The 26,075-nt window shown below is 37.5% G+C and overlaps 1 protein-coding gene and 1 long non-coding RNA gene across 8 annotated transcripts in view; one reads left to right on the forward strand and one right to left on the reverse strand.

Moving 5' to 3' along the window:
• Window positions 1–1,569: 1,569 nt before the first annotated feature.
• Window positions 1,570–9,536, reverse strand: LOC130458159 (uncharacterized). The gene is made up of 2 exons (XR_008917241.1): window positions 9,408–9,536; window positions 1,570–9,309 (listed from the first exon to the last, which is right to left on the reverse strand). It is a non-coding gene; the product is annotated as an uncharacterized LOC130458159 (long non-coding RNA).
• Window positions 9,537–9,642: 106 nt separating this feature from the next.
• The window catches only part of PACS2 (phosphofurin acidic cluster sorting protein 2), a 414,540-nt gene continuing 398,107 nt past the window's right edge, over window positions 9,643–26,075 (forward strand). For 4 of the 7 annotated variants that reach the window (XM_007473321.3, XM_056821215.1, XM_056821236.1 and 1 more), the window contains exon 1: window positions 9,749–10,306. In XM_007473321.3, the coding sequence (XP_007473383.1) occupies window positions 10,188–10,306 (119 nt within the window). In that variant the 5' untranslated portion in view covers window positions 9,749–10,187. Of the gene's footprint in view, window positions 10,307–26,075 lie in introns of all 7 variants that reach the window. The other 3 variants (XM_007473322.3, XM_056821221.1, XM_016422767.2) reach the window with 3 other exon arrangements.

Below are 26,075 nucleotides of genomic sequence, written 5' to 3' on the forward strand. Positions count from 1 at the left end.
TGCATTTTATCCTCAATTTTTTTTTATTTTAGCATCTCTAAACACAGTATTGAGGAATACAAAATACAAAATACAAAAATAAGATTACCTATTAATATAAAAAATTGGAGGTATGCTGTATTCCTCAAAGTCCCTAATTCTTCAACCACCATATAAATGTCAAAGAATGTAGTATTCATTTATATATATATGTATATATATATTATATTACATTTATTATATTACATATATTATATATGTGTACATATATACATACATATATTACATTTATATTTATGTATATATACATATATGTGTATGTATATATATGTATATACATAATATATATATATTACTTATTTTTCTAACAGTCTTCACAAAACACATGGGGAATAGGAAAAAGCCAAAACTTTCTACAGGTTTTTTTCCACTCCTAATCTAGGAAGTTGTTCTCTAAGGGAAAGGAGATTTAGAAACAACTCTCCCAGCTTACCGCACTATTGATAAGATTTAAAACAGCTGTAGTCTATCTAATTTAAGAAGAGAGGGAGAAAAGAGAGAGAAAAAACCAAATCCAAATTTACAGTTGATCAAAATAAGCTATTAAAAAAATAGTCACGGCAGAAAAAGGTTTAGGAAAGTTAGGAAGACTGAGGGTTTTTTGTTACAACTGACGTGATGAGCCAAACTGTAAAAGGTGAATCCCAAATAATAAAATACCCAAGTCAGCTGCCAAATTTTGTGGTGATTTAATTACAACAGGAGGAAGAAAATATTAGAGGGAGGGGAGGGGGAGAGAAGGAAAGAGGGAGAGAAGGAAAGGAGTTCAACTCAGAACCACTCTGGCTCAGGCGGAGCCAAGGCAGAGAAAGTGGTCAGTACTTACCACTCACATGGCTGATCTGAAGGAAAGCTGTCTGCGGGGCTCCTCTAAGCTTAAACTCCAGGATCGAATTGAACTCTAGCCCTATCCACAGGAAGTCACGAGAAATCCAGAGGCCATTCTCTACCTCACTTCCTGTGTCTCACATGTGCCAATGGTGGCTCAACCTTGACTTAGGAGAGTGCAGAGGTCTGTCCTTCTTTTGCACATGTCTGTTGAAGGCCATCTCCTCAGATAATTAAATCTTGAGTTTAATGCAGACCTTTCAAAATCTTGTTATACTGAGTAGGGTGGAGAATGTGGGTTTCCAAGACCTGATTCTGTTATTCTAAGTATCCATTGTTATTGATCAGGAAATATCTAAATGAGATCTTCTAAAGAATGGTTTGATAAGGGTGGAATAGTTTTAAAATTCACATATCCCTGTTCAGTTTTCTCCAGATATCTACTAACTCTAATTTTTCTAGCATTTCATTTACTTCCCTTACTTCTTACTTATTTATTTTTTGGTTCAATGTATTTAGTTCTAAAAGGGAAAGTTTAAGATCTCCTAGTAGAATGGTCTTACTATGTATTTCCTCCTTGAGCTTCTTTAATTTTTCCTTTAGAAATTGAGATGCTATACCTTTTGGTGCATAAATATTTAGTAATGCTATTACTTCAATGTTTATAGTACCTTTTAGCAAAATGTAATTTCCTTCCTTACCTCTTTTAATCTAGATCAATTTCTACTTTGGTTTTGTCTGGCATCATGATTGCAATTCCTGCTTTTTTTTTTTTAACTTTAGATGATGCATAATATATTCTGCTCCAGCCTTTGACCTTGAATATCTATGTGTCACCATGCCTCAAATGTGTTTCTTGTAAACAACATATAGTAGGATTCTGGTTTTTAATCCACTCTGCTACCTGCTTCCATTTAAACGGTGAGTTCATTCCATTCACACTCAGTGTTATGATTACTAATTGTTTATTGCCATCCATAATATTATTCCCTTTAGATCCTGCTCTATTCCCTTTCACTCTGGTCTTCCTCATCAGCATTTTGCTTTTTGTCACACCCCCTCCACCTCACCCTCCCTTCAATTACCACAGAGGGTGCTTCCCTTGCCATATTCTTCTATTTCCCACTGAGTATACTTGTTTTCCCTCTCTGAGCCAGTTACAATGAGAGTAAAATTTAAGCATTGCCCATCACCAATTCTTATTCATGCCTCTTTGTTATATAATTTACCCCATTTTGTCTCTCCCTTCCCTTTTCTCTCAGTGCAACCCTCTCTTTCAGCCCTTGATTGATTTTTTTACATATCATTCATATGCATACATTTCATATCATATAAACATATGGTTCCATATCATCAAATTTACATACACATCATATCATCATAATCAGCTTACTTCTACACCCTCTTTCTGAGTAAATACCTTTTATCTTCTCTACTAATAAGAGTAATTTTTGGGAATTACAGAAATCATCTTTTCATGTAGACATAAATATTTTTACCTTAATGAGTCCCTTAAATATTCTCTTTCATATTTATCTTTTATAGGTTTTGCTTGTGTCTCATATTTGGATTTTGAATTTTTTTTTGTAAGCCCAAATCTTTGCCTTCCTGAACACCATATTTGATGCCTTTTGATCTTTACATGTAGAAGCAGCTAGATCCTGTGTGATCCTGATTATAGCTCCATGATATATGAATGTGTTAGATTCAAATTAATACCCAATAACTCCAAGTAATATATTTTATAAGATTTATTAGTAATCATTTGAAGTAGAAGAAATAAAAGAACAAAGTACAAAACTTAAAAATGACGAAATGAGTAAACTTCTCCTGCCTGTCTCTCACCCTAACCTCCACAAATGGCATTCCTGGGAAAAGAGAGCAAAAGGATGGAGCTACACTCAAAATATATCTTCCCTACATTAGCACATAATGTGAGAAGGAGCATGGAAAGCTGGGATTCAGAGTCCTGGGGACCAAAATTCTAATTACAAATGGTTTCTTTCTGGCTGTTTGAAGTAGTTTTTCCTTGGCTTGGTGACTCTTGAATTTAGGTATTACATTCAAGAAAGTTGTCATTTGAGGATTTCTTTCTGCAGATGATCTGTGAATTCTTTCAATTTTATTTTCTTGTTCAAGGATCTCTGGGAAGTTATCTTTGATAATTTCTTTTAAGATGATATCCAAGGTTTTTTCTTGATCATGGCTTTCAGGTAGTCCAATAATTCTCAAACTCTCTCTCCTAGATCTATTTTCTAGGTGAGTTATTTTTGCAATAAGCTATTTCATGTTTTCCTCTATTTTTTCATTCCTTTGATTCTGCTTTATTGTTTCTTGATTTCTCATGAAATCATTAGTTTCTAGATGGCCAATTCTGATTTTTAAAGCCTGATTTTCCTCTATTGGTTTTTGGTTCTCCTTTTTCAATTGGCCCATTTCTTCTTGAATCACTTTCATTTCTCTTTCCCACTTTTCCTCTTCCTCTCTTAATTGGTTTTTGAAGTCTTTTTTTAGTTCTTCCAGAATCTGTATCTAATTCATATTTTTCTTTTGGACTCTATGTGTTTCCTTTGTTTTCACTGGCCCCTTCTGTGTCAATACCTTGCTCTTTGTCTCCATAAAAATTCTTTAGATAGGGGCAGCTGGGTAGCTCAGTGGATTGAGAGCCAGGCCTAGAGACAGGACATCCTAGGTTCAAATCTGGCCTCAGGCACTTCCCAGCTGTGTGACCCTGGGCAAGTCACTTGACCCCCATTGCCTAGCCCTTACCACTCTTCTGCCAATATGCAGTATTGACTCCAAGTCAGAAGGTAAGGGTTTTTAAAAAAAATTAAAAAATTATTTAGAGTGGGCTGATATTTTTGTTGTTTGCTCATTTTTCCTATCTAATTATAGGTAGGCTTGGGGGTAGAGGGGGATGATGTGATTGTCTGAGGGCTGAGAGGTCTGAGAGCCCTCTCCCCCTGCTGATTCAATTGATCCTTGTGATACTGATAGCTTAAAGGCTTTTCTCAGGCTTAGGTATAAGCTTTTGATCTCATTCTGATCTTGATCAGATCAAGGACTGATCAAATTCTAGCCCCAGCCTTAGGTTCAAGATTTTGGTTTCCAGGTGTTCTTGATTCATTCAGGCAAGTCCTTCATTGACCTCTCCTGGAGCCCCATCTTTAGTTTTGGGCAAAAAGTTCTAGGGAGGCTCCCCCTGAGAACTGTGTCCTCACCTGAGACCATACATTATGTCCTTATCCCAAGCCCAGACTGGGATTCCTGGCTTTGCTCTGGAACCACATTGATTAGCCCCCTTCACCTCAGCTTGCTCTGGTCTGGGACTCTGGAATTCTTCACAGGTTTGGAATTTTAAGGATTATGGGTTGGCTTGCACTACTATTTGCCCAGGCAGTATATCGGGGTCTGATTGTTAGCTAGAGATCCATTTCTGAACCTGTGACAGCAGATGTGGAGTGAGGGTGGGGTGAGGGTTGGGAATTGTGGTTTTCTCCTGGATAGTTTGTCACTCCCTGCAATAGCCTCCTGTAAGCTCTGCTCCACTTTCACCTTAGTTCCCCAGATAGTCTCTGCCTACCTTTTGTGTTTTTCTTTTCTTGAAGGTTGTTTCCCTCTGTCCCCTTATTGGTTCTTTCACTCCTGGATTTGTTTTGTGGCAATATTTTAATCTTAGTGAGGATTTTCATGATGAAATGGTGCTGTTGCTCTTGTTTTTCCTCTATCTTGGATCCACCCCTTCAATTTTAAAGTTTTTTCTCTCTTCTTTTGCTCTCCCTGGTTTATATACCAAAATCCTATTTGTGTCATAGAAAAAATTGTTAGAATTCCACCTTGAAGTATTTTTTCAAATAGTTTATATTGTATTGGAATTGTTTTTTAAATGTTTAGTAGAAAATACTTGTAAATATATTTGGATCTGAAGATTTTTTCTTAGAGATCTCATTTATGGCTTGTTCAATTTTTTTTTTCTAAAATAGGGTCATATAAAGATTCCATTTCTTCCTCTTTTAATCTGGACACTTTATACTCATCCATTTCATTTAGATCGTCATTTTTATTGGCATAGTATAGGCAAAATAACTTCTAATGATTTCTTTAATTTCATCTTGATTTACCCTTTTCATTTTTTGACACTTTTTCCTCTGGTAATTCCTTCTTTCTTTTTAAAAATTAAAAAAAACACTTAAAATCATTTTTATTTTTATTGATTCATTTTTTTTACTTTCAATGTTATTTTAGTTTTCTCTTTTTGGTTTTGAGTAATATTATTTTAATGCTTAATTAGGGATTAAAATTTTTTCTTTTTCTTTCTTTTTTATTAGTTGCATAGTCAATTTACTGATCTTTTCTTTCTCTCTTTTACTGATATAAGCATTTAAAAATATGAATTTTCTCCCAAATATTGCTTTGGCCACATCCTCCAAAATGTTTTATGGTTGCAGTTATTTTTAATGGATTTATTGAATGTTATCATCATTTGTTCTTTGACCCCAGTCATTTTTTAGGATTAGATTAGTTTCCAATTAATTTTTAATCTATGTTTCTAAGGCCCATTTTTGAATGACATTTTTACTGTATTATTGTCCAAAAAGTATGTATTTACTATTTCTGCTTTTCTGCATTTGTTTGTAAGGTTTTCATGGCCTAATACATTTTTTGTGAGAGTTCCATTTATAGCTGAGAATAAGGCACACCCTTTCTATTCCCATCAAATTTTCTCTACAGTCCTATTTCTAACTTTCTAAAATTCTATTCATTTCCTTAACTTCTTTCTTGTCTGGTGGTTCTATTTATCTAGTTCTTAGTGTAAAGGATAATTTTAGCATTGTGACCTAAAGTAAATTAATTATTGGCCACAATGGAGATCCCAAATAACAAAAAAAAATACCCAAGTCAGTCTGGAAATTTATGGTTATTCAATTAATATAGTGGAAAGAAATTTAAGAAGGGAGAAGGAAAAGGGCATGAATTTTCTCCTGCCTGGCTTGTGCCGGGCAGGAAGATTAGAGGCTCTAGAAGTTAAGGTTTTGGAGAGAAAAAGAGGAAGGAATCAGCCTGAACTCCAAGAGGTCTCAGCCAAGATGCCTGAACCTGAATTAGCTCAAGGGCAAACTCACCGCCCAAATCCAGACAAATAGCTGCCACCACACCAAGAAGTTGGAACGCTTAGCATGCTACCAGCCAGAGACACCTCTCTGGGAAAAGAGCCAAAAGAGAGCAAGTGATTTGCCCTATATAGACAGTTTTACATCACTTTCCTGCATCTCATTTGTACCAATGTTAGCTTAGCTTGACTTAGGACAGCCCAGGGTTATGTCTGCTGTTTCTGCACATATATGTTGAAGGGCATTTTCTCAAATACTTAATCCTTGAGTATGGTGCAGACATTCCTGACCTTGTTAAACTAAGTAGTGTGGAGAAATATAGAGTTCCCAAGGCTTGATTCTGTTAAACCAAGTATCTCCAGTGTTACTAATCAGGAGGTAGCTAAATCAGATCTTCTAAAGTAAGGTCTGAGTAGGGTGGAGTACTTTTAAAATTCACATTAGAGGGTATCCAGCAAAGAACATTAAGAAGGATCAGTCTGACAGTTGGGAAGAGAACCAAGAGATAATGGATTCCTAAAAACATAGAGAAAAGAAAGTATCAAGAAGAACATGATCAACAGGTTTCAAAGGGTACAGAGAGGTTGACGAGAATGAGGTTTGAGAAAAGGCCATTGGATATGCCAGTTGAGAGATCTTCAGTAACTTTTAGTTTCAGCAGAATTATGAGGTCTAGAAGCTAGAGAGTAAGGTAGTAAGAGAGTGAGAGGAGAGAAATAAGAGGTAGCTATTGTGGATGGCTTTTTCAAGAAGTTTAGCCACCAAGTGTAGAAAAGATATGGGATGATACTGGGAATGAAAGGTTCCAGTGAGGGTTTTTTGAGGTTTGGGGGGGCATTTAAGCAAAGAAACCAATAGACTGATAGAGACGGAAAATAAATGATAAAGCAGAGATGACAGAGGTAACAGTCTGTTTGAGGAGATGGAATGTAATAGGACCACTTATGTGGGTAGCATAAGATCACTTCTCATGTGAATTAGGGATGACCCAGGAGATTGTGGCAGGAGGTTTGATGTAAAGAAGAGGAGAAAAGAGCAAGCTCATAGCAAATGGCCTAAATTTTTTTCCTATAATATATGTAGCAAGATTCTTATCTGAGAGTGTGAGGAGGGGGAGCCATGAGGAGGATAAAGTTTGTATGACTTCTTGTGGAAAATAGAATAGTAAATTGATGAGAAGTACAGTAGGATTGTCCTGCAGCAATAAAGGCCTAATGTGTGACAGAAATTTTTAGTGGATCCAGTAAGAATAGATGTACTATTTTTACTACCTTAAAAAAACAGCCACTATGTTGGAGAGAAACCGGCAAGACAGTGAGATTTATTTAAGGCTGAGACTTGGCAGGGCACAATTGGCAGTTAAGGGGTTAATAGTTAAGATTTAATAGTTGAACTGGTCAATTTGGAGAAAAGACAAAGAGTGGCTAGTTTAAGGCTGATGACCTGGGAGAGAAGTGAGGATCAAAGGATTTAAGGTCAGGATGTGGAAGAATAGGGTTTGGTGAAGGAAGATTGAGGGAAAGTTGGAAAACCAATAAATGATGGTCAGATGAGGGGATTTCAGATTTAATTTTTGGATTATGGCAAGATCAAAAGTATTACTATCTCTGAGGATAACTCTTATGTGTAGTAGAGGAATTCGTCATGAGAAATGAGTAAATTGAGGAATTGGGGGATCATGGTGTTTGAGGGAATATAATAAATATGTATCCTGGATCTGACTTGTATGAGAGCAGGAGTTCCAGAGAAAGACTGTGAGACAGGAAGAGGAAGGAGTGTTCTAGAGGTCTATAAACCACAGCTAACAGAATTTTTAATTGGCTAAGAAATATGGATTGAATGAATCTGAAAGGAGGAAAAGGTTATTGAGTGATGATGGTAAAAGAATTTGAAGGTATCAACAGGGAACAAGGAGTAATCCAATTATCCCACCACAACCAGTAAGTCTAAGTGAAGGTGCAACCCAGTGCTAGAAATGATAGCTAGGGCAGCTCTATCCGGAGTGTGCCAGAATTCTTTGAATGCAAATTATTTTGAGCAAAAGAGGTAAAAGTTTAGAAGGAAATCTTCTTGAAAGAAGAAACAGATATTCCATAGAGTACAGTGAATGAATGGGTGGTTGGGGTGATGGGGTGCTGCTTTGAAGGAGAGAGGAGAATAAGGGACTGGTCAGTGGCAGATGAAGAATGAGGTCTGAACAATGGCAAAGGAAGGTTCAGAATCACTGGGATGGGGTGCGGGTAAAAGGTAGATTATCTATGTCCATAGGGAGTTCAGTCTCAGAAAGAGTTACCCCAGGAGATTAGGCAATTCTTTGTGGCAGGAAAGGGGTTAAAGTGAATTGTGGAAGATTCTTGGTCTTGGGGAAGGCAAGCTCCTCTGTGAAGGTTTCGGTGGTTAAGACAGGATGCCTTCAGCACAAGACTATCCACAGTTATTAAAGTTATTTAACTAGTCATTCCTTTTCCAACTATGAGGCCAGATCTTCAGGTACTTCAATCAAAACAATATTGCAACAGATTGAATTTAGAATCATATGAGAGTTCAACTGGGTTCTATTTATCACATTAAAAGAGATTTGTAAAAATATAAAATGATGTTACTCTTCTCCCTAAACTTTTCTATTATGGAAAAAAAAAATTTTTCATAAAAATGTTATTTGTGTTAAAATGTGACGGATTTATTATTTTTAAATTTATTAATAATAAATAAACATTTGTCAAGATTCTCCTAGGGGCCAAACACCGCCCTACACGTTGGGAATATAGAGGCAAAAGGCAGTAGTCCCTATTTTCAAGTTCACAAAATAATGAGGGAGTCAACAAAAACAAATACTGTATGCAAAAAAAGCAATATCCAGGATAAATTGGGGATAGGAGAGGGAATGCTTTAAAACTGATGAAATTTATCAGTTTGTCCGTAAATATAAGTCATATATAAAAAAAAATTTCTTTGGAGTTCTCGATAATTTACCAGTGAAAAGACCTCCCAGACCAAACACTTGAGAACAGCTGCTCTTAAGTGATTCAGATTGGATTGCTCCCCTTGAAAACTGCCGGTTCATAACCTTTAGTCATTTATCGCTTGGGGAAACCATCCTAAACGTTTGGGACTTGCCTTTGGTGTTGATCTTTTTACATCTGATATTTACGGTTCCTTCTCTAGATCCTAATCATGGACTGTTTCATGAGTCCTGTAGTTCCTTCAGGGTGGGGCTGGCCTGACCCTTAAATTCAGCAAGAGTTAAGTCTTCTTTGCCTTTTTGAGACGGGATCCAGTGTAGTTCCAAGGTCAGTACGAATTCTCCCTCATCCCAAAGGCGTGTATAAAACTAGGTAGAACAGCAATGATAAATTAAAGGATATGCCTGGAGAAAGGAGCATTTAACCCGAAATGTGCTCATTTCCAACCCTCAAGCCAAGAACTAACCTCTGAAGGGCGTGCCTATGGTAGGGGCGGGAGCAGGCCAGGGCAAGGCCGGAGATGGGAGGGGCACAGAGAAAAAAGGAAGGATTATTGGAGACTCTTGAGTATAGAGGCTAAAACTGGGGAAAGAAGACAACCAGTTTTTGCCTCATTTCCGGGAGGCGATCAACTTGGGTCTTGATTGGTTTGTTGATTCGAGAGCTCAAACTGAGTTTATCCAATCGGTCGACGCTGGGGCGGCTACCAAGCAACTGAGGAGCTTGCTGGTGGGTTGCTTACTCTCTAGTTGATAGTCTTTTTTTTTTTCCGTCTTGTCTGAGTGCGCAGGCGCTTGTGGTCAGTCCAGATTACGGCTCTGGAGTAGCTAGTGGGGCGGGGTTCGGAGTCTCGACCGCTGGTTAGTCTTTCTCACTGTTGCCTCCCTGTTGTGACTGAGCGAGTGAGCGAGCGCGCGCCGAGCGGCCACTACCTTCTCGCACCAGCTGTGTGGGTCCGAGTGCCTTTCCCCCTCCCCCGCAGTCCCTGTGCTGACCCGCGGCCAGCCCCAGCCATGTAAACCTTCCCCCACCTCCCCGCCTTGGGCCACAGTCCCTAGCCTGGGTCCCTCAGGGTCCGGCCGCAGCCTCGGGAGTGACGCCCGAGCTCTCTCTTTTCTAAGCCCTTCACCCGGGCCGCTTCGAGTGAGGGCCTCGCCCGCCGGCCGTGCCGGCCCCCCCCCGGGCTCCGGGGATAGGCTGCAGCTGGGACAGGGGCTTGGCTCACAGGATCTGACCGGCTTGCACCATGGCGGAGAAGAGCAGGCTCAGCTTCCCCTCGGGGCCCGGCGCCCTGAACACGCCTGTGCCCATGAACCTGTTCGCCACCTGGGAAATCGACGGCTCTAGTCCCAGCTGTGTCCCCAGGTAAGAGCGGCTGGGACACCGAGGGTCCATCCCATCTCCTGGACTAGGGCCAGGCGCACTGCTCCACAGCTGGAGTAGGGGGAAGGGGAGCAGTGAGCATCGCCCGAATTTATAAAGCGCAGGGGGAGTTTTCTTTCCCCTGACTAATGGTGGGGGTGGGGGAACGGGAGAAGGGTTTTCTTCCAAATTGAGAATCTAGATTTATTTGATGAAAACGAATTTCATATCTTTTTTTCTTCTCCACCTGTGGGAGGTGTAAAGCTGTAAAGCTTCTGCAGCACATTTATGAACTAGGTGTGCTACTCTGTCTGGAAGTGTAGCTCTAGGCTTAATTAAAATACACCAAGAGGTGGGATCACTGAAGCTAAATGTCTCAGACCTAGGTTGAATATGCTGTGTAGGCAGTGGTCTACTTTGGTAGATTGTCCCTTGATCAGTGATAAAGTTGCTCCTGGATTGCAAATGATTAATTATTTAGCAATCTAGTAATTTATGTGCATGGCTTCTTTAGATGTCCTATCACTAGGAGCAGGATTTCTTTTCCTAGAGGATGTGTTACTTAGTAGCAGTTTAGTTTTTACTTCTCAAAATTCAGATTTGACTTTAGGGATAGACTTTATGATAGCGGGGTTTTGTTTCTGTGCTTTGTTAAAAACTGCAGCAACTGTCACAATCCATTTAAATGTTTATTAAGCCCTTGGTATGTGCAAAGTACTGTATGAATAAACAGTAAGCATTTATTAAGCACCTACTATGTGTCAGACTCTGCTAAGCCCTGGGAGTAAAAAAAAAAGGCAAAAGACCATTCCTGCTTTAGAATTTAATGGGGGACTCAACCTGCAAATAACTATGTACAGAAAGCTAGATACTGGAAATAGGAAATAGAGAATAATGAGCATAGGGAAGGCATTATAACTAAAAGAGATTGGGAAACACTTCCTGTAGAAGAAGGTCTTGAGAGAAGCCAGTAGGCAGAGACGAGGAGTGAAATCAGTGCAGGCATGGTGGAGAGTTAGTGAAAATGCCCAGAGCAGAGTTGGAATGTCTTGTTTGGAGTGTCTTGTTCATACAACAGTAAGGAGGCCATTGCCACTGAATGGAAGAGTAATGGGATGTATAAAAGTATAAGAAGATTAGAAGGTTAGGGAGGGGCCTAGATTATGGTGTGCTTTGAATGCCAGAGGATTTTATATTTAATCCTAGAGGTGATAGGGAGCCAGTATGTATAAATATATATTCCGCTGAATGATGGAGTAGAATGGAGAGAGATTTGTGGCAGGCAGACCAGGTATGAGGGGAAGACAGCCTGCACCAGGGTAGTAGTATCAGAGGAGAGAAGGGGGGCATAAGAGATATTGCAAAGATGAAATTGACAGGCTTTGGCAACAGATTGGCTATGAGGGAGTGAGAGATAATGAGGAATCAGGATGACACCTGGGTTGTAAGCCTGAGGGACTAGGAGGATATAATGGTGCCCTTGACAGTAATGGGGAAGTTTGGAAGGGGGAAGGTTTTGAGGGAGAAAGATAATGAGTTCAGTTTTGGACATGTTGAATTTAAGATGTTTATGTGACAAGATGAAATATCAAATTGGAGATATGATTTTGGAGGTTAGCAGAGAAATTAGGGCTGGATAAGTAATTAATCCGCATAGAGAGGAAAATCGAATTTATGGGAATTGATGAAATCACCAAGTGAAATAAAATAGGAGAAGAGAAGGATGCCCGGAACTGAACCCTGTTAGTAGTCATGGAAAAGAGTCTGGGGAGCTGTTAGAAAGTTAGGAGGTGAACCAGAACCAGGATAGGCTAGAGCCCAAAAACCTCAAGAGAAGAGAGTAATGAGTAAAGGAGTATTGATATTGTCAAAGGTTGCAAAGAAGTAAAGAAGGATGACTGAGAAAAGGACAATTGTTGACAATTAAGGGCATTGGGAGACAGCCAAGTGGCTCAGGGAATAGAGAGCCAAGTCTAGAGAAGGGAGGTCCTGGGTTCAAACTTGACCTCAGACACTTCCCACATTTGTGACCCTGGGCAAGTCACTTAACTCCAGTTGTCTAGATCTTACTGCTTTTCTGCTTTGGAATCATTGGTTTTGATCCCAAGATGGAAGATAAAGGCTTAAAAAAAAAAGAGGGCATTGGTAACTTTGGAGAGAGCAATTTCAATTTAACTGTGAGGTTGGAAGCCAGATTGTAAAGCTAAGAAGAGATGAGAGGAGGTGCTATTGTTGATGGCCTATTCAAAGAGCTTAACTAGGAGAGATAAGATATGATAGTTAGCAGGAATGGAAAGATCTAGTGAGGTTTCTTTGAGGATGGGGGAAACATGTGCATGCTTTTAGGCAGTAGGGTATCAATCAGTGGAGTCAGGTTGAAAGCAAAGGAAGATGGAGAGAGTAGGGATGACAGGCAGTTTTTTGGAGATGAGATGAGATGGAGTATGTAATATGCATACACATATGCACATTCATATATACACCTAAAATGTCATAGATTTTGCGCTTAAGGAACTTATATTGAGAGAGATAGCATGTTCACAAGAGTATGATCTTGGCAAAAGAGCATGATTTAGGTAAATTGCATTAAGAAAATTTGACACAGTCAGGTGTAGTGCCAAGTGCTCCACATTCAGGATTCCAACTCCTACCTCTTTGATTTAGGCAAGTGACTTAATTTCTCTAGAACTCAGTTTTTTCAGTTGTAAAATAAAGGGTTTTGACTAGATGACCTCTTAGTTCTCTTTCATCTCTAAAATCTTATATTACTTTCAGTTGGGGAGAATAGAGAAGTCTAAGAAGATATCACTGGTGTGAGCCTTGAAGTATTCTGAAAGGCACAGTTAGGCAGGAGAGACTTGAAAGATGGATTGTTAACCCTCTGGTGGGGGGGGGTAGGGAGTGAATGCATAGTGAATGGGAGAGAACATGTAGAATTTGGGAAATACCAATTTTGTTCAATTTAGCTGGAATAGTTTGTGGAAAGAGGAGTATTACACCAGAAAGCTAGTAGTAGGACAAATTGTATAGGGTTTAGATTCCTGGCTAAGTATTTGTATTTGGTTTTGTGGGCAGTGGGAAATTTTGGACCAGATGAAATCTGTTAAAATCAGTTTTAGTAAGATTCTCACAGGTGAATGATAAATGAGAAGCCAGGTAGGCAGACTTTATAATAGTTCAGGTGAAAGGTGATCTGGAATGGTAGTAGGGTGAATGGAGAGGAGGGGACAGATAGAAAATATGTTGAGTGTAGATTTGTCAGTGCTTTGGAAGCCAATTGACTATGACGAAGAAGAAAAAGGTAGAGCTGAAGATGATTGAAATCTTGAATATATGGTACCCATTAACAGAAATAAGAAAGTTGGGAGCAAGGGCAGATTTAGGGGAAGAAGATGGTGAATTCACTTTGTATGCCCATGTGATACCTAGGGGGATGTGTAATTAATTAAGTGATAGATACCTGAATTTCAACTAAAACATTAGGATTAGATTTTTCACATTCAGATATCAATTATTTGTGTAGAGATTATAATTGAACCTTCTGAATAAGATCAACAAAGAGAATATAGAGAGAAAAGAAAAGAGTGGGCCTGGGACACAGCTTTTTGAAACACCCACTCAGAAAGGAAGTATGATAAACCATTAGAGAGACAAAAAAAGAGCATTCAAGAAAATCAGAAGACAGTATTATTGTCTAGGAAGCCACAGAGAAGAGAGTAAAGAAGAGGGAGAATGATCAGGAGTGTCAAATTGTATGGAAAAGTCAAGGGGCATAGGAATGAAAAAAGCTATCACATTTAGCAGTTGAGAGATCAAGAATGTATCCTAATCTGTTTGGCATTTAAAACCTGGTGCTGCCCTACCTTTCCAGGATAATTAGACATTACTTCCTATATATAGGCAGCTATACTGACTTTATTGATGTTCCTCACTCATGACATTTCCTTTCTCATTTCAGCCTCTTATCTTCAAAGCTCAGCTTGGGTGCTACCACCTATGATGCCTTTGCTGATTTTCCATGTGTCCCCTTGAAATTGCTTTGTTTTTACTTTGTAGGTATTCCTTCACACATATACACAGAAATACATTCTTTTCCTTTATATTCCTATATACTCCTATAAAATCCTTGAGAGCACAGAATGTTTCATTTGTTTTCTGTCTCTAGCACTTAGCATGATTCCTGGGACATAGTAGGTGCCTACTAATACTTCCTGACGGATTGATTGATTTCCCTGAAGAAATATCTTAGGTTGCTTTTTTTTTTTTAAGGTTGAGAGAGACCTGACAGTGTTTGTTGAAAATAGAGTAAAGAAAGGGTCGGTAGAACGCGTCGGCTATGGGGGGTGGGGGGAGGAAAAGAAAATGATCTATGTCTTTAACGAATAATGCTTGGAAATGATCAAATAAAATATATTTTAAAAAAAAAAGAAAGGGTCGGTAGATAAGGACTAAGAAGAAGAATGAACAGAGGAGAAACAAGCCAAAGGCAAACTTCTGAATGAGATGCTCAAACTGGTTTTAATAACATATTGAACGAATATCAAACTATATGGCCAACTTTAGGATACTACTGGGTTCCCTTAATTGGTATTCAAATAGAGGTTTGATATCGTTTTGTCAAATATGTTGTTAGAGCAGTGATACCAAGCTCAAATAGAATCAGATTTTAAAAACTATCTACTTTTCATTGTATTTTTATTTATTTTGCTAAATATTTCCTAAATGATTCTATTAACACTTGAGAATTTTACAGGGCACATGAGGGCTGGGTACATCCAACTCTGGGGATTCTGTGAGATACTGGAGGGAATATAGGATCAAGGTGAGGGTCACATCATCCTCTGGAACAAATGAGTTATTTGGGAAGCTCTATTGAGGTATTGAAGTATGGATTAACTGGATTCAGGTTCTCCCTCAGATAAATACTGGCTGTACGATTATGGGCAAGTCATTTAACCTCTGGATTTTTCTAGGTAATCTCTAAATATTAAATTAAAAAGTAGTTGCTGATCTGCAGTATTAAGTACTCATATAAGGAGTTCCTTATATCAATGAAATTAGAGAACTCCCTCTCCCCTCCTCAAAAGTCACCATGGCTAACTCCTTTAATCTTTGAGTCTCATTTTACTCATCTGGGAAATGACTGCTTGTTGGATTAAATCTCTAAAGTCTCTCAGAGCTCTAAAACCAATCATAATACAAGTCAAAAATAATTGATTGGGTAATATCCCAACAAGAACCAGACACAGTTCTTTTAAATATGTACAGAAATCAATGTATCTGCATAATCTAGTCTAATACTCTAATTTTACAGATGAGGAAATCCCCTAATACCTATGATTCAAATGCCAAGAAAATGAATGTTCCTCATTCTTTCTCCCCAACTTTAATCCTGGACCAGTTTAGTTTTAATTCCTTTTAGTCCCTATCCAACTCTACATTCCACTTTACAGTCTTGAACCCCATAGTTAAATTTCTCTCCATTCTTTATCTCCTGGTACTCACTGAAATCTTACTTTCTTCAAATATAGAACATTCCTTGCCACTTTCTCCAAAACTATCATACCATCAAACAAAGTGAGCCAGCATATTCCTCTTTCCAGTCACTTTTAAATCTTCCCTCTGGTAACTTCCACATTGCAATCTTTTCTTTGAAATTCACATCACTAGTCCAAATCTTACTTGTTACCATTTACTAGCCTGCAAGAATCTATTCCTTCTCTTTTTCAACAAATTCAACAAATTTGTCCTCTGGCTCAGAATTCTTTTCCATTCTAAATTCCATTCTCCAACTTGGCTACTGCAGTAGTCCTCTTAATTATTTTTCTTTTTTTTTTTAATATATTTTATTTGATCATTTCCAAGCATTATTCGTTAAAGACATAGATCATTTTCTTTTCCTCCCCCCCACCCCCCATAGCCGACGCGTAAGTCCACTGGGCATTAGATGTTTTCTTGATTTGAACCCATTGCTTTGTTGATAGTATTTGCATTAGAGTGTTCATTTAGAGTCTATCCTCTGTTAAGTCCCCTCAACCTCTGTATTCAGGCAGTTGCTTTTTCTCGGTGTTTCCACTCCCATAGTTTATCCTTTGCTTATGAATGGTGTTTTTTTCTCCTGGATCCCTGCAAGTTGTTCAGGGACATTACACCGCCACTAATGGAGAAGTCCATTACGTTCGATTATACCACAGTGTATTCGTCTCTGTGTACAATGTTCTCCTAGTTCTGCTCCTCTCGCTCTGCATCACTTCCTGGAGGTTGTTCCAGTCTCCATGGAACTTTTCCACTTTATTATTCCTTTTAGCACAATAGTATTCCATCACCAACATATACCACAGTTTGTTCAGCCATTCCCCAATTGATGGGCATCCCCTTATTTTCCAGTTTTGGGCCACCACAAAGAGCGCAGCTATGAATATTTTTGTACAAGTCTTTTTTTCCATTATCTCTTTGGGGTACAGACCCAGCAGTGCTATGGCTGGGTCAAAGGGTAGATATTCTTTTGTTGCCCTTTGGGCATAGTTCCAAATTGCCCTCCAGAATGGTTGGATCAGTTCACAGCTCCACCAGCAATGAATTAATGTCCCTACTTTGCCACATCCCCTCCAGCATTCATTACTTTCCTTTGCTGTTATGTTAGCCAATCTGCTAGGTGTGAGGTGATACCTCAGAGTTGTTTTGATTTGCATCTCTCTGATTATAAGAGATTTAGAACACTTCTTCATGTGCTTGTTAATAGTTTTGATTTCTTTATCTGAGAACTGCCTATCCATTTCCCTTGCCCATTTATCAATTGGAGAATGGCTTGATTTTTTGTACAATTGATTTAGCTCATTATAAATATGAGTAATTAAACCTTTGTCAGAGGTTTCTATGAAGATTTTTTTCCCAATTTGTTGTTTCCCTTCTGATTTTAGTTATATTGGTTTTGTTTGTACAAAAGCCTTTTAGTTTGATGTAGTCGAAATTATTTATTTTACATTTTGTGATTCTTTCTATATCTTGCTTGGTTTTAAAGCCTTTCCCCTCCCAAAGGTCTGACATGTATACTATTCTGTGTTTACCCAATTTACTTATGGTTTCCTTCTTTATGTTTAAGTCACTCACCCATTTTGAATTTATCTTGGTGTAGGGTGTGAGGTGTTGATCTATTCCTAGTCTCTCCCACACTGTCTTCCAATTTTCCCAGCAGTTTTTATCGAATAGTGGATTTTTGTCCCAAAAGCTGGGATCTTTGGGTTTATCATATACTGTCTTGCTGAGGTCGCTTTCCCCCAGTCTATTCCACTGATCTTCCTTTCTGTTTCTTAGCCAGTACCAAATTGTTTTGATGACTGCTGCTTTGTAATATAGTTTTAGGTCAGGGACTGCAAGGCCCCCATCATATGTGTTTTTTTTCCATTATTTCCCTGGATATCCTTGATCTTTTGTTGTTCCAAATGAACTTTGTTATGTTTTTTTCTAAATCAGTGAAGAAGTATTTTGGTAGTTCAATGGGTATGGCACTAAATAGATAAATAAGTTTGGGTAGGATGGTCATTTTTATTATATTGGCTCGTCCTAACCATGAGCAGTTAATGTTTTTCCATTTGTTCAAGTCTAATTTTAGTTGTGTGGCGAGTGTTTTGTTCTTTCAAACCTTTTGGGATGCAGCCAAAGCGGTAATCAGAGGTAAATTCATATCCCTGAATGCTTATATTAACAAACAAGGGAGAGCAGAGATCAATCAATTGGAAATGCAAATGAAAAAACTCGAAAGCGATCAAATTAAAAACCCCCAGCAGAAAACCAAATTAGAAATCCTAAAAATTAAGGGAGAAATTAATAAAATAGAAAGTGATAGAACTATTGATTTAATAAATAAGACAAGAAGCTGGTACTTTGAAAAAACAAACAAAATAGACAAAGTACTGGTCAATCTAATTTAAAAAAGGAAGGAAGAAAAGCAAATTCACAGCATTAAAGATGAAAAGGGGGACAGCACCTCCGATGAAGAGGAAATTAAGGCAATCATTAGAAATTACTTTGCCCAATTATATGGCAATAAATACACCAATTTAGGAGAAATGGATGAATATATACAAAAATACAAACTGCCTAAACTAACAGAAGAAGAAATAGAATTCTTAAATAATCCCATATCAGAAATTGAAATCCAACAAGCCATCAAAGAACTTCCTAAGAAAAAATCCCCAGGGCCTGATGGATTCACCTGTGAATTCTATCAAACATTTAGAGAACAGTTAACCCCAATACTATACAAACTATTTGACATAATAAGCAAAGAGGGAGTTCTACCAAACTCCTTTTACGACACAAACATGGTACTGATTCCAAAACCAGGCAGGTCAAAAACAGAGAAAGAAAACTATAGGCCAATCTCCCTAATGAATATAGATGCAAAAATCTTAAATAGGATACTAGCAAAAAGACTCCAGCAAGTGATCAGAAGGATCATTCACCATGATCAAGTAGGATTCATACCAGGGATGCAGGGCTGGTTCAACATTAGGAAAACCATCCACATAATTGACCACATCAACAAGCAAACTAGCAAGAACCACATGATTATCTCAATAGATGCAGAAAAAGCCTTTGATAAAATACAATACCCATTCCTATTAAAAACACTAGAAAGCATAGGAATAGAAGGGTCATCCCTAAAAATAATAAACAGTATATATCTAAAACCAACAGCTAATATCATCTGCAATGGGGATAAACTAGATGCATTCCCAATAAGATCAGGAGTGAAACAAGGATGCCCATTATCACCTCTATTATTTGACATTGTACTAGAAACACTAGCAGTAGCAATTAGAGAAGATAAAGGAATTGAAGGCATCAAAATAGGCAAGGAGGAGACCAAGTTATCACTCTTTGCGGATGACATGATGGTCTACTTAAAGAATCCTAGAGATTCAACCAAAAAGCTAATTGAAATAATCAACAACTTTAGCAAAGTTGCAGGATACAAAATAAACCCACATAAATCATCAACTTTTCTATATATCTCCAACACAGCTTAGCAGCAAGAACCAGAAAGAGAAATCCCATTCAAAATCACCTTAGACAAAATAAAATACCTAGGAATCTACCTCCCAAGACAAACACAGGAACTATATGAACACAACTTAATTATTTTTCTGTCTTTCTTTCTCTTTCTTTTTAACCCTTACCTTCCATCTTGGACTCAATACTCTGTTTTGGTTCTAAGGCAGAAGAGCAGTAAGGGCTTGGTAATGGGTGTAAAATGACTTGCCCAGGGTCACATTGCCAGGAAGTATCTGAGGTCAGACTTGAACCCAGGACCTCCTGTCTCTGGGCCTGGCTCTCAATCCACTGAGCTACCCCTTTGCCCCTAAGGCATGATTTTTTGAAAATTTTATGAAACTAATATTTTTAGGTTGCACATAATGGAGCAAAACACTTGATGAACAAAGATTCATTGAGCTCTATTGGCCAAAGACAAAACCCATGCAGAGAGGGAGAACTAGAAGGAACATGGAGGACATCATCTCATTGTGTGTGGGGGTTGTGACTGCGAAAAAATGGGTTTCAAGACTGTGAATTGTCAAACTGTAAAGATAATGTTTAGTGTCTTGATTTTATATAAAAAATAAGTGGTCGCCATGGGAAAAATTCCCAAATGCTAAATACTCAAGTCAGCTGGATTTTATGGAGATTTTAATTAATATAAATGAAGGAATTAAGGAAAGGGAAAGAGAAAGAGTAAGAGGAAATAGTAGGAAAAGGCTAGGGCCTAGGCCAATGGCCTAGGCCTTTCTCTTTAAGAGAGAAACTAAGTCAGTCTTTAATCACTCACCACAAGATCTTTCCAAGCAAAACTCTAGTGTTCAGAGACCAAGCAGCCTTTTCTGACTCCTGACCTGCAATTCAGCTTCCAAAGCTGAATTAAATCAAACTATCTTGAACTGGTTCAGACAGCTCCTTTTAAAGAGAAATTTCTCTTGTGTCACCTCCCCTAAATTTTCTCGTCTACTAGTCACAGTAGACGTTTTTCCAAAGGACTGACCATTCTTAATTCACATCTTGTTATCACCTTCTCTGGGTAGACTAAAACTTCTGAGTATTTCACATCTCTTTGCTAAGCTTGCCCTTTTAGTGATTAATTTGACCTTCATAGGTACTTAGCACCCTTTTGTATTAGATCTAAAAATAGACCTAGCTTAAGGTTTTAGCTTTACTTTAAGTATGGGTTAAGTACTTTTCATTGTTCAGTAAGGAGTTTACAACTTTATCTCCCCCTAAAGTATGCCTAAGTATGGGTGGAGTAATGGAAAGTTCTCACATACATTCCTGACTAAGTACCTCCATTGTTTAAAATGGGGGATAGCCTTACCAAATGTTCTAAGGTCTGAGCAGTTTTAAGATTCACAGGGTGATGTGGAGCCAAGATGGTGGGGCAATCTTTAGCAGCTCTGTGCCACCATGAGAATCCTCTCTGATAAATTATTAAAATACTGCCCCAAAACAAATACAGGAGTGAAGGAACCAGCAAGGAGACAGAGTGAAACAACTTTCAAGAAAAGAAAAACCTAAAAGATAGGCAATGAACATCTGGGCCACTGGGATGAGAGGAAAACAGACCCAGTAAGAAGCCATAGCAAGAAAGGAAGAGCAAACCAAGAGCAAACCATCCCCCCCCCCCCCCCCCAGCCCAAGCTCCCCTGCCTTCATCTAACATCTGTTGTCTGAGGTTCAGGAACCTATGCCCAAACCAACATCAAAACCCTGAGACTCTGCCTGAGCAAATAGAAGTACAAGGCAACCCATAACACCTTGAAATTTCAAACCTATGGAGAGGTCTAGAGCCCTAGCCCAGGGAATTGTAGTCTAAGCTTGGGAGAAGGATTTAATTTCTACTTTGGGGTAAATGATAGTACTAAGTACTGACCTTTTTGCTTAAAGCACAGTGAGACCAAAAACTTGAAACTAAGCCTGAGGCTCTAATTTGATCAGTTCCTGACCAGATCAAGATCAGAATGACATCAGAAGCTTACACCCAAGCCTGAGGAAAGCCTTTAAGCTATCAGCATGACAAGGATCAATTGAATCAGCAGAGGGAGAGGGCTTTCAGAGCTCTCAGCCCTCAGACAATCACATCATCCCCCTCTCCCCCCAAACCTACCTATAATTAGATAGGAAAAATGAGCAAACAACAAAAATATCAGCCCACTCTAAAGAATTTTTATGGAGACAAAGAGCAAGATATTGACATAGAAGGGGCCAGTGAAAACAAAGGAAATACATAGAGTCCAAAAGAAAAATATGAATTAGATACAGATTCTGGAAGAACTAAAAAAAGACTTCAAAAACCAATTAAGAGAGGAAGAGGAAAAGTGGGAAAGAGAAACGAAAGTGATACAAGAAGAAATGGGCCAATTGAAAAAGGAGAACCAAAAACCAATAGAGGAAAATCAGGTTTTAAAAATCAGAATTGGCCATCTAGAAACTAATGATTTCATGAGAAATCAAGAAACAATAAAGCAGAATCAAAGGAATGAAAAAATAGAGGAAAACATGAAATATCTTATTGCAAAAAATAACTCACCTAGAAAATAGATCTAGGAGAGAGAGTTTAAGAATTATTGGACTACCTGAAAGCCATGATCAAGAAAAAACCTTGGATATCATCTTAAAAAGAAATTATCAAAGATAACTTCCCAGAGATCCTTGAACAAGAAAATAAAATTGAAAGAATTCACAGATCATCTGCAGAAAGAAATCCTCAAATGACAACTTTCTTGAATGTAATACCTAAATTCAAGAGTCACCAAGCCAAGGAAAAACTACTTCAAACAGCCAGAAAGAAACCATTTGTAATTAGAATTTTGGTCCCCAGGACTCTGAATCCCAGCTTTCCATGCTCCTTCTCACATTATGTGCTAATGTAGGGAAGATATATTTTGAGTGTAGCTCCATCTTTTTGCTCTCTTTTCCCAGGAATGCCATTTGTGGAGGTTAGGGTGAGAGACAGGCAGGAGAAGTTTACTCATGTCGTCATTTTTAAGTTTTGTACTTTGTTCTTTTATTTCTTCTACTTCAAATGATTACTAATAAATCTTATAAAATATATTACTTGGAGTTATTGGGTATTAATTTGAATCTAACACATTCATATATCATGGAGCTATAATCAGGATCACACAGGACCTAGCTGCTTCTACATGTAAAGATCAAAAGGCATCAAATATGATGTTCAGGAAGGCAAAGATTTGGGCTTACAAAAAAAAATTCAAAATCCAAATATGAGACACAAGCAAAACCTATAAAAGATAAATATGAAAGAGAATATTTAAGGGACTCATTAAGGTAAAAATATTTATGTCTACATGAAAAGATGATTTCTGTAATTCCCAAAAATTACTCTTATTAGTAGAGAAGATAAAAGGTATTTACTCAGAAAGAGGGTGTAGAAGTAAGCTGATTATGATGATATGATGTGTATGTAAATTTGATGATATGGAACCATATGTTTATATGATATGAAATGTATGCATATGAATGATATGTAAAAAAAATCAATCAAGGGCTGAAAGAGAGGGTTGCACTGAGAGAAAAGGGAAGGGAGAGACAAAATGGGGTAAATTATATAACAAAGAGGCATGAATAAGAATTGGTGATGGGCAATGCTTAAACTTTACTCTCATTGTAACTGGCTCAGAGAGGGAAAACAAGTATACTCAGTGGGAAATAGAAGAATATGGCAAGGGAAGCACCCTCTGTGGTAATTGAAGGGAGGGTGAGGTGGAGGGGGTGTGACAAAAAGCAAAATGCTGATGAGGAAGACCAGAGTGAAAGGGAATAGAGCAGGATCTAAAGGGAATAATATTATGGATGGCAATAAACAATTAGTAATCATAACACTGAGTGTGAATGGAATAAACTCACCGTTTAAATGGAAGCAGGTAGCAGAGTGGATTAAAAACCAGAATCCTACTATATGTTGTTTACAAGAAACACATTTGAGGCATGGTGACACATAGATATTCAAGGTCAAAGGCTGGAGCAGAATATATTATGCATCATCTAAAGTTAAAAAAAAAAAGCAGGAATTGCAATCATGATGCCAGACAAAACCAAAGTAGAAATTGATCTAAATTAAAAGAGATAAGGAAGGAAATTACATTTTGCTAAAAGGTACTATAAACAATGAAGTAATAGCATTACTAAACATTTATGCACCAAAAGGTATAGCATCTCAATTTCTAAAGGAAAAATTAAAGAAGCTCAAGGAGGAAATACATAGTAAGACCATTCTACTAGGAGATCTTAACCTTTCCCTTTTAGAACTAAATACATTGAACCAAAAAATAAGTAAGCAGTAAGGGAAATAAATGATATGCTAGGAAATTAGAGTTAGTAGATATCTGGAGAAAACTGAACAGGGTGAAAAAGGAATATACCTTCTTCTCAGCAGTACATGGAACATATACAAAGATTGACCATGTACTAGGGCATACAAATGCAAACAAATGCAGAAGAGCAGAAATAAATTAATAAAATAAACTTTTTCAGATCACAATGTGGTAAAATTATAATTAACAAGGGTCTGTGGAAAGGCAAATTTAAAATTAATTAAAATTTAATTAAAATTAAATAAGCTAATTCTTCAAAACTGGTAGGTCAAAGAAGAAATCATAGAAACAATTATCAACTTCATTAAAGAGAATAACAATGAGGAGACAACATATCAAAACCTATGGGACACGGCCAAAGCAGTACTCAGGCGAAAATTTATATTGCTGAGTGCCTATACGAACAAAACAGAGGGAGAGGAGATCAATGAATTGGGGTTACAAATTTAAAAAATTAGAAAAAAGAACAAAATAAAAAGCCCCAGATAAAACTAAATTGGAAATCCTAAAAATTAAATGAGAAATTAATATAATTAAACAGAAAACATCTATTGAACTAACATTTAAAAGTAGGAGCTGGTACTTTGAAGAAACAAATAAAATAGACAAAGTACTGGTTAGTCTAAAAAAAAGAAAGAAGAGAATCAAGTTAACAGTATCAAAGGTGACAAGGGTGATCTCACCTCTAATGAAGAGGAAATTAAGGTAATTATTAAGAACTATTTTGCTCAATTATATGGCAATAAATATGGCAATCTAGGTGAAATGGATGAATATTCACAAAAATATAAATTGTATAGATTAATAAAAGAGGAAAAAGAATACTTAATCCCATCTCAGAAGAAATTGAACAAGTCATCAGGGAACTTCCTTAGAAAAAAATCCCCAGTGCCAGATGCATTCACTGGTGAATGCTATCAAACATTTAAAGAACAGCAGATCCCAATACTATACAAATTATTTGACAAAATAAGCAAAAAAGAAGTTTTACCAAATTCCTTTTATGACACAAACATGGTACTGATTCCAATGCCAGACAGACCAAAAACAGAAAGAAAACTACAGACCAATCTTCTTAATGAACATAGATGCAACAATCTTAAATAGAATACTAGCAAAAAGACTCCAGCAAGTTATCACGGGGATTATTCACTATGATCAGGTGGGATTTATACCAGGAATGCAAGAATGATTTAATATTAGGAAAACTATCCATATAATTGACCATATTGATAGTCAAACCAATAGAAATCACATGATTATTTCAATAGATGAAGAAAAAAGCCTTTGATAAAATACAACACCTCTTCCTAATGAAAACACTAGAAAGTATAGGAATAGAAGGGCCATTCCTCAAGATAATAAACAGTATATATTTAAAACCATCAGTAAATATCATCTGCAATGGGGACATCAAGCTAGTGTTTGATAAACCCAAAGATCCCTTCTTTGGGGACAAGAACTCTCTCTTTGGCAAAAACTACTTGGAAAATTGGGGAAAAAATGGGGATAAAACCAAGTTGTAGAAAAAAATCAAGGTATTCCCCAGTTTATAAATGGGCAAGAGAAGTGGATAGAAGCTTTTCAGATAAGGAAATCAAAACTATCAATAAGCACATCAAATGTATTCTAAATCTTTCATAATTAGAGAAATGCAAATCAAAATAACTCTGTGGTATCACCTCGTATCTATCACTTGATCAATATTGCAGTAATGGAAATTGATAAATGTTAAAGAGAGTATTGGAAAATTGGGACATTAATACACTGCTGTTGGAGTTGTGAATACAGGACACCCTTTGATCCAGTCATACTACTGCTGGTTTTGTACCCCAAAGAGATAATAAGGAAAAAGACTTGTTCAAAAATATTTATAGCCTTGCTCTTTGCAGTGGCAAAAAATTGGAAAATCAATGGAGTAATGGCTGAATAAATTGTGGTATCTGATGGTGATGGAATATTGTTGTGCTGAAAGAAATAATGAACTGGAAGAATTCCATATGAACTGAGAAGACCTCCAAGAATTGATGCAGAGCCAAAAGAACAGAACCAGGAGAACATTCAGAGACTGAAAAACTATGGCACAATCGAATGTAAGGAGCAATGCAATGACCCAAGATAGTCCAGAGGAAGTTATGTGAAAGAAAGAACGTCATCCACATCAGAGAAAGAACTCCCGGAACAGAAACTCAGAAGAAAAACAAAGGATTGATCAAGTAGTTTGATAGGCATATGATTAGAGTTTTGATGTTAAATGATCACTCTACTGCAAATATGAATAACATGGAAATAGGTTTATGAAGAGTGATACATGTATAATCCATTGGAATTGCTTGTCAGCTCCGGGTAGGGAGCAATTGGGGTGGTTCAGGAATCTTGTGAGCATG

This window comes from Monodelphis domestica, chromosome 1, assembly GCF_027887165.1.
Source record: "Monodelphis domestica isolate mMonDom1 chromosome 1, mMonDom1.pri, whole genome shotgun sequence".
Classification (NCBI taxonomy): domain Eukaryota; kingdom Metazoa; phylum Chordata; class Mammalia; order Didelphimorphia; family Didelphidae; genus Monodelphis; species Monodelphis domestica.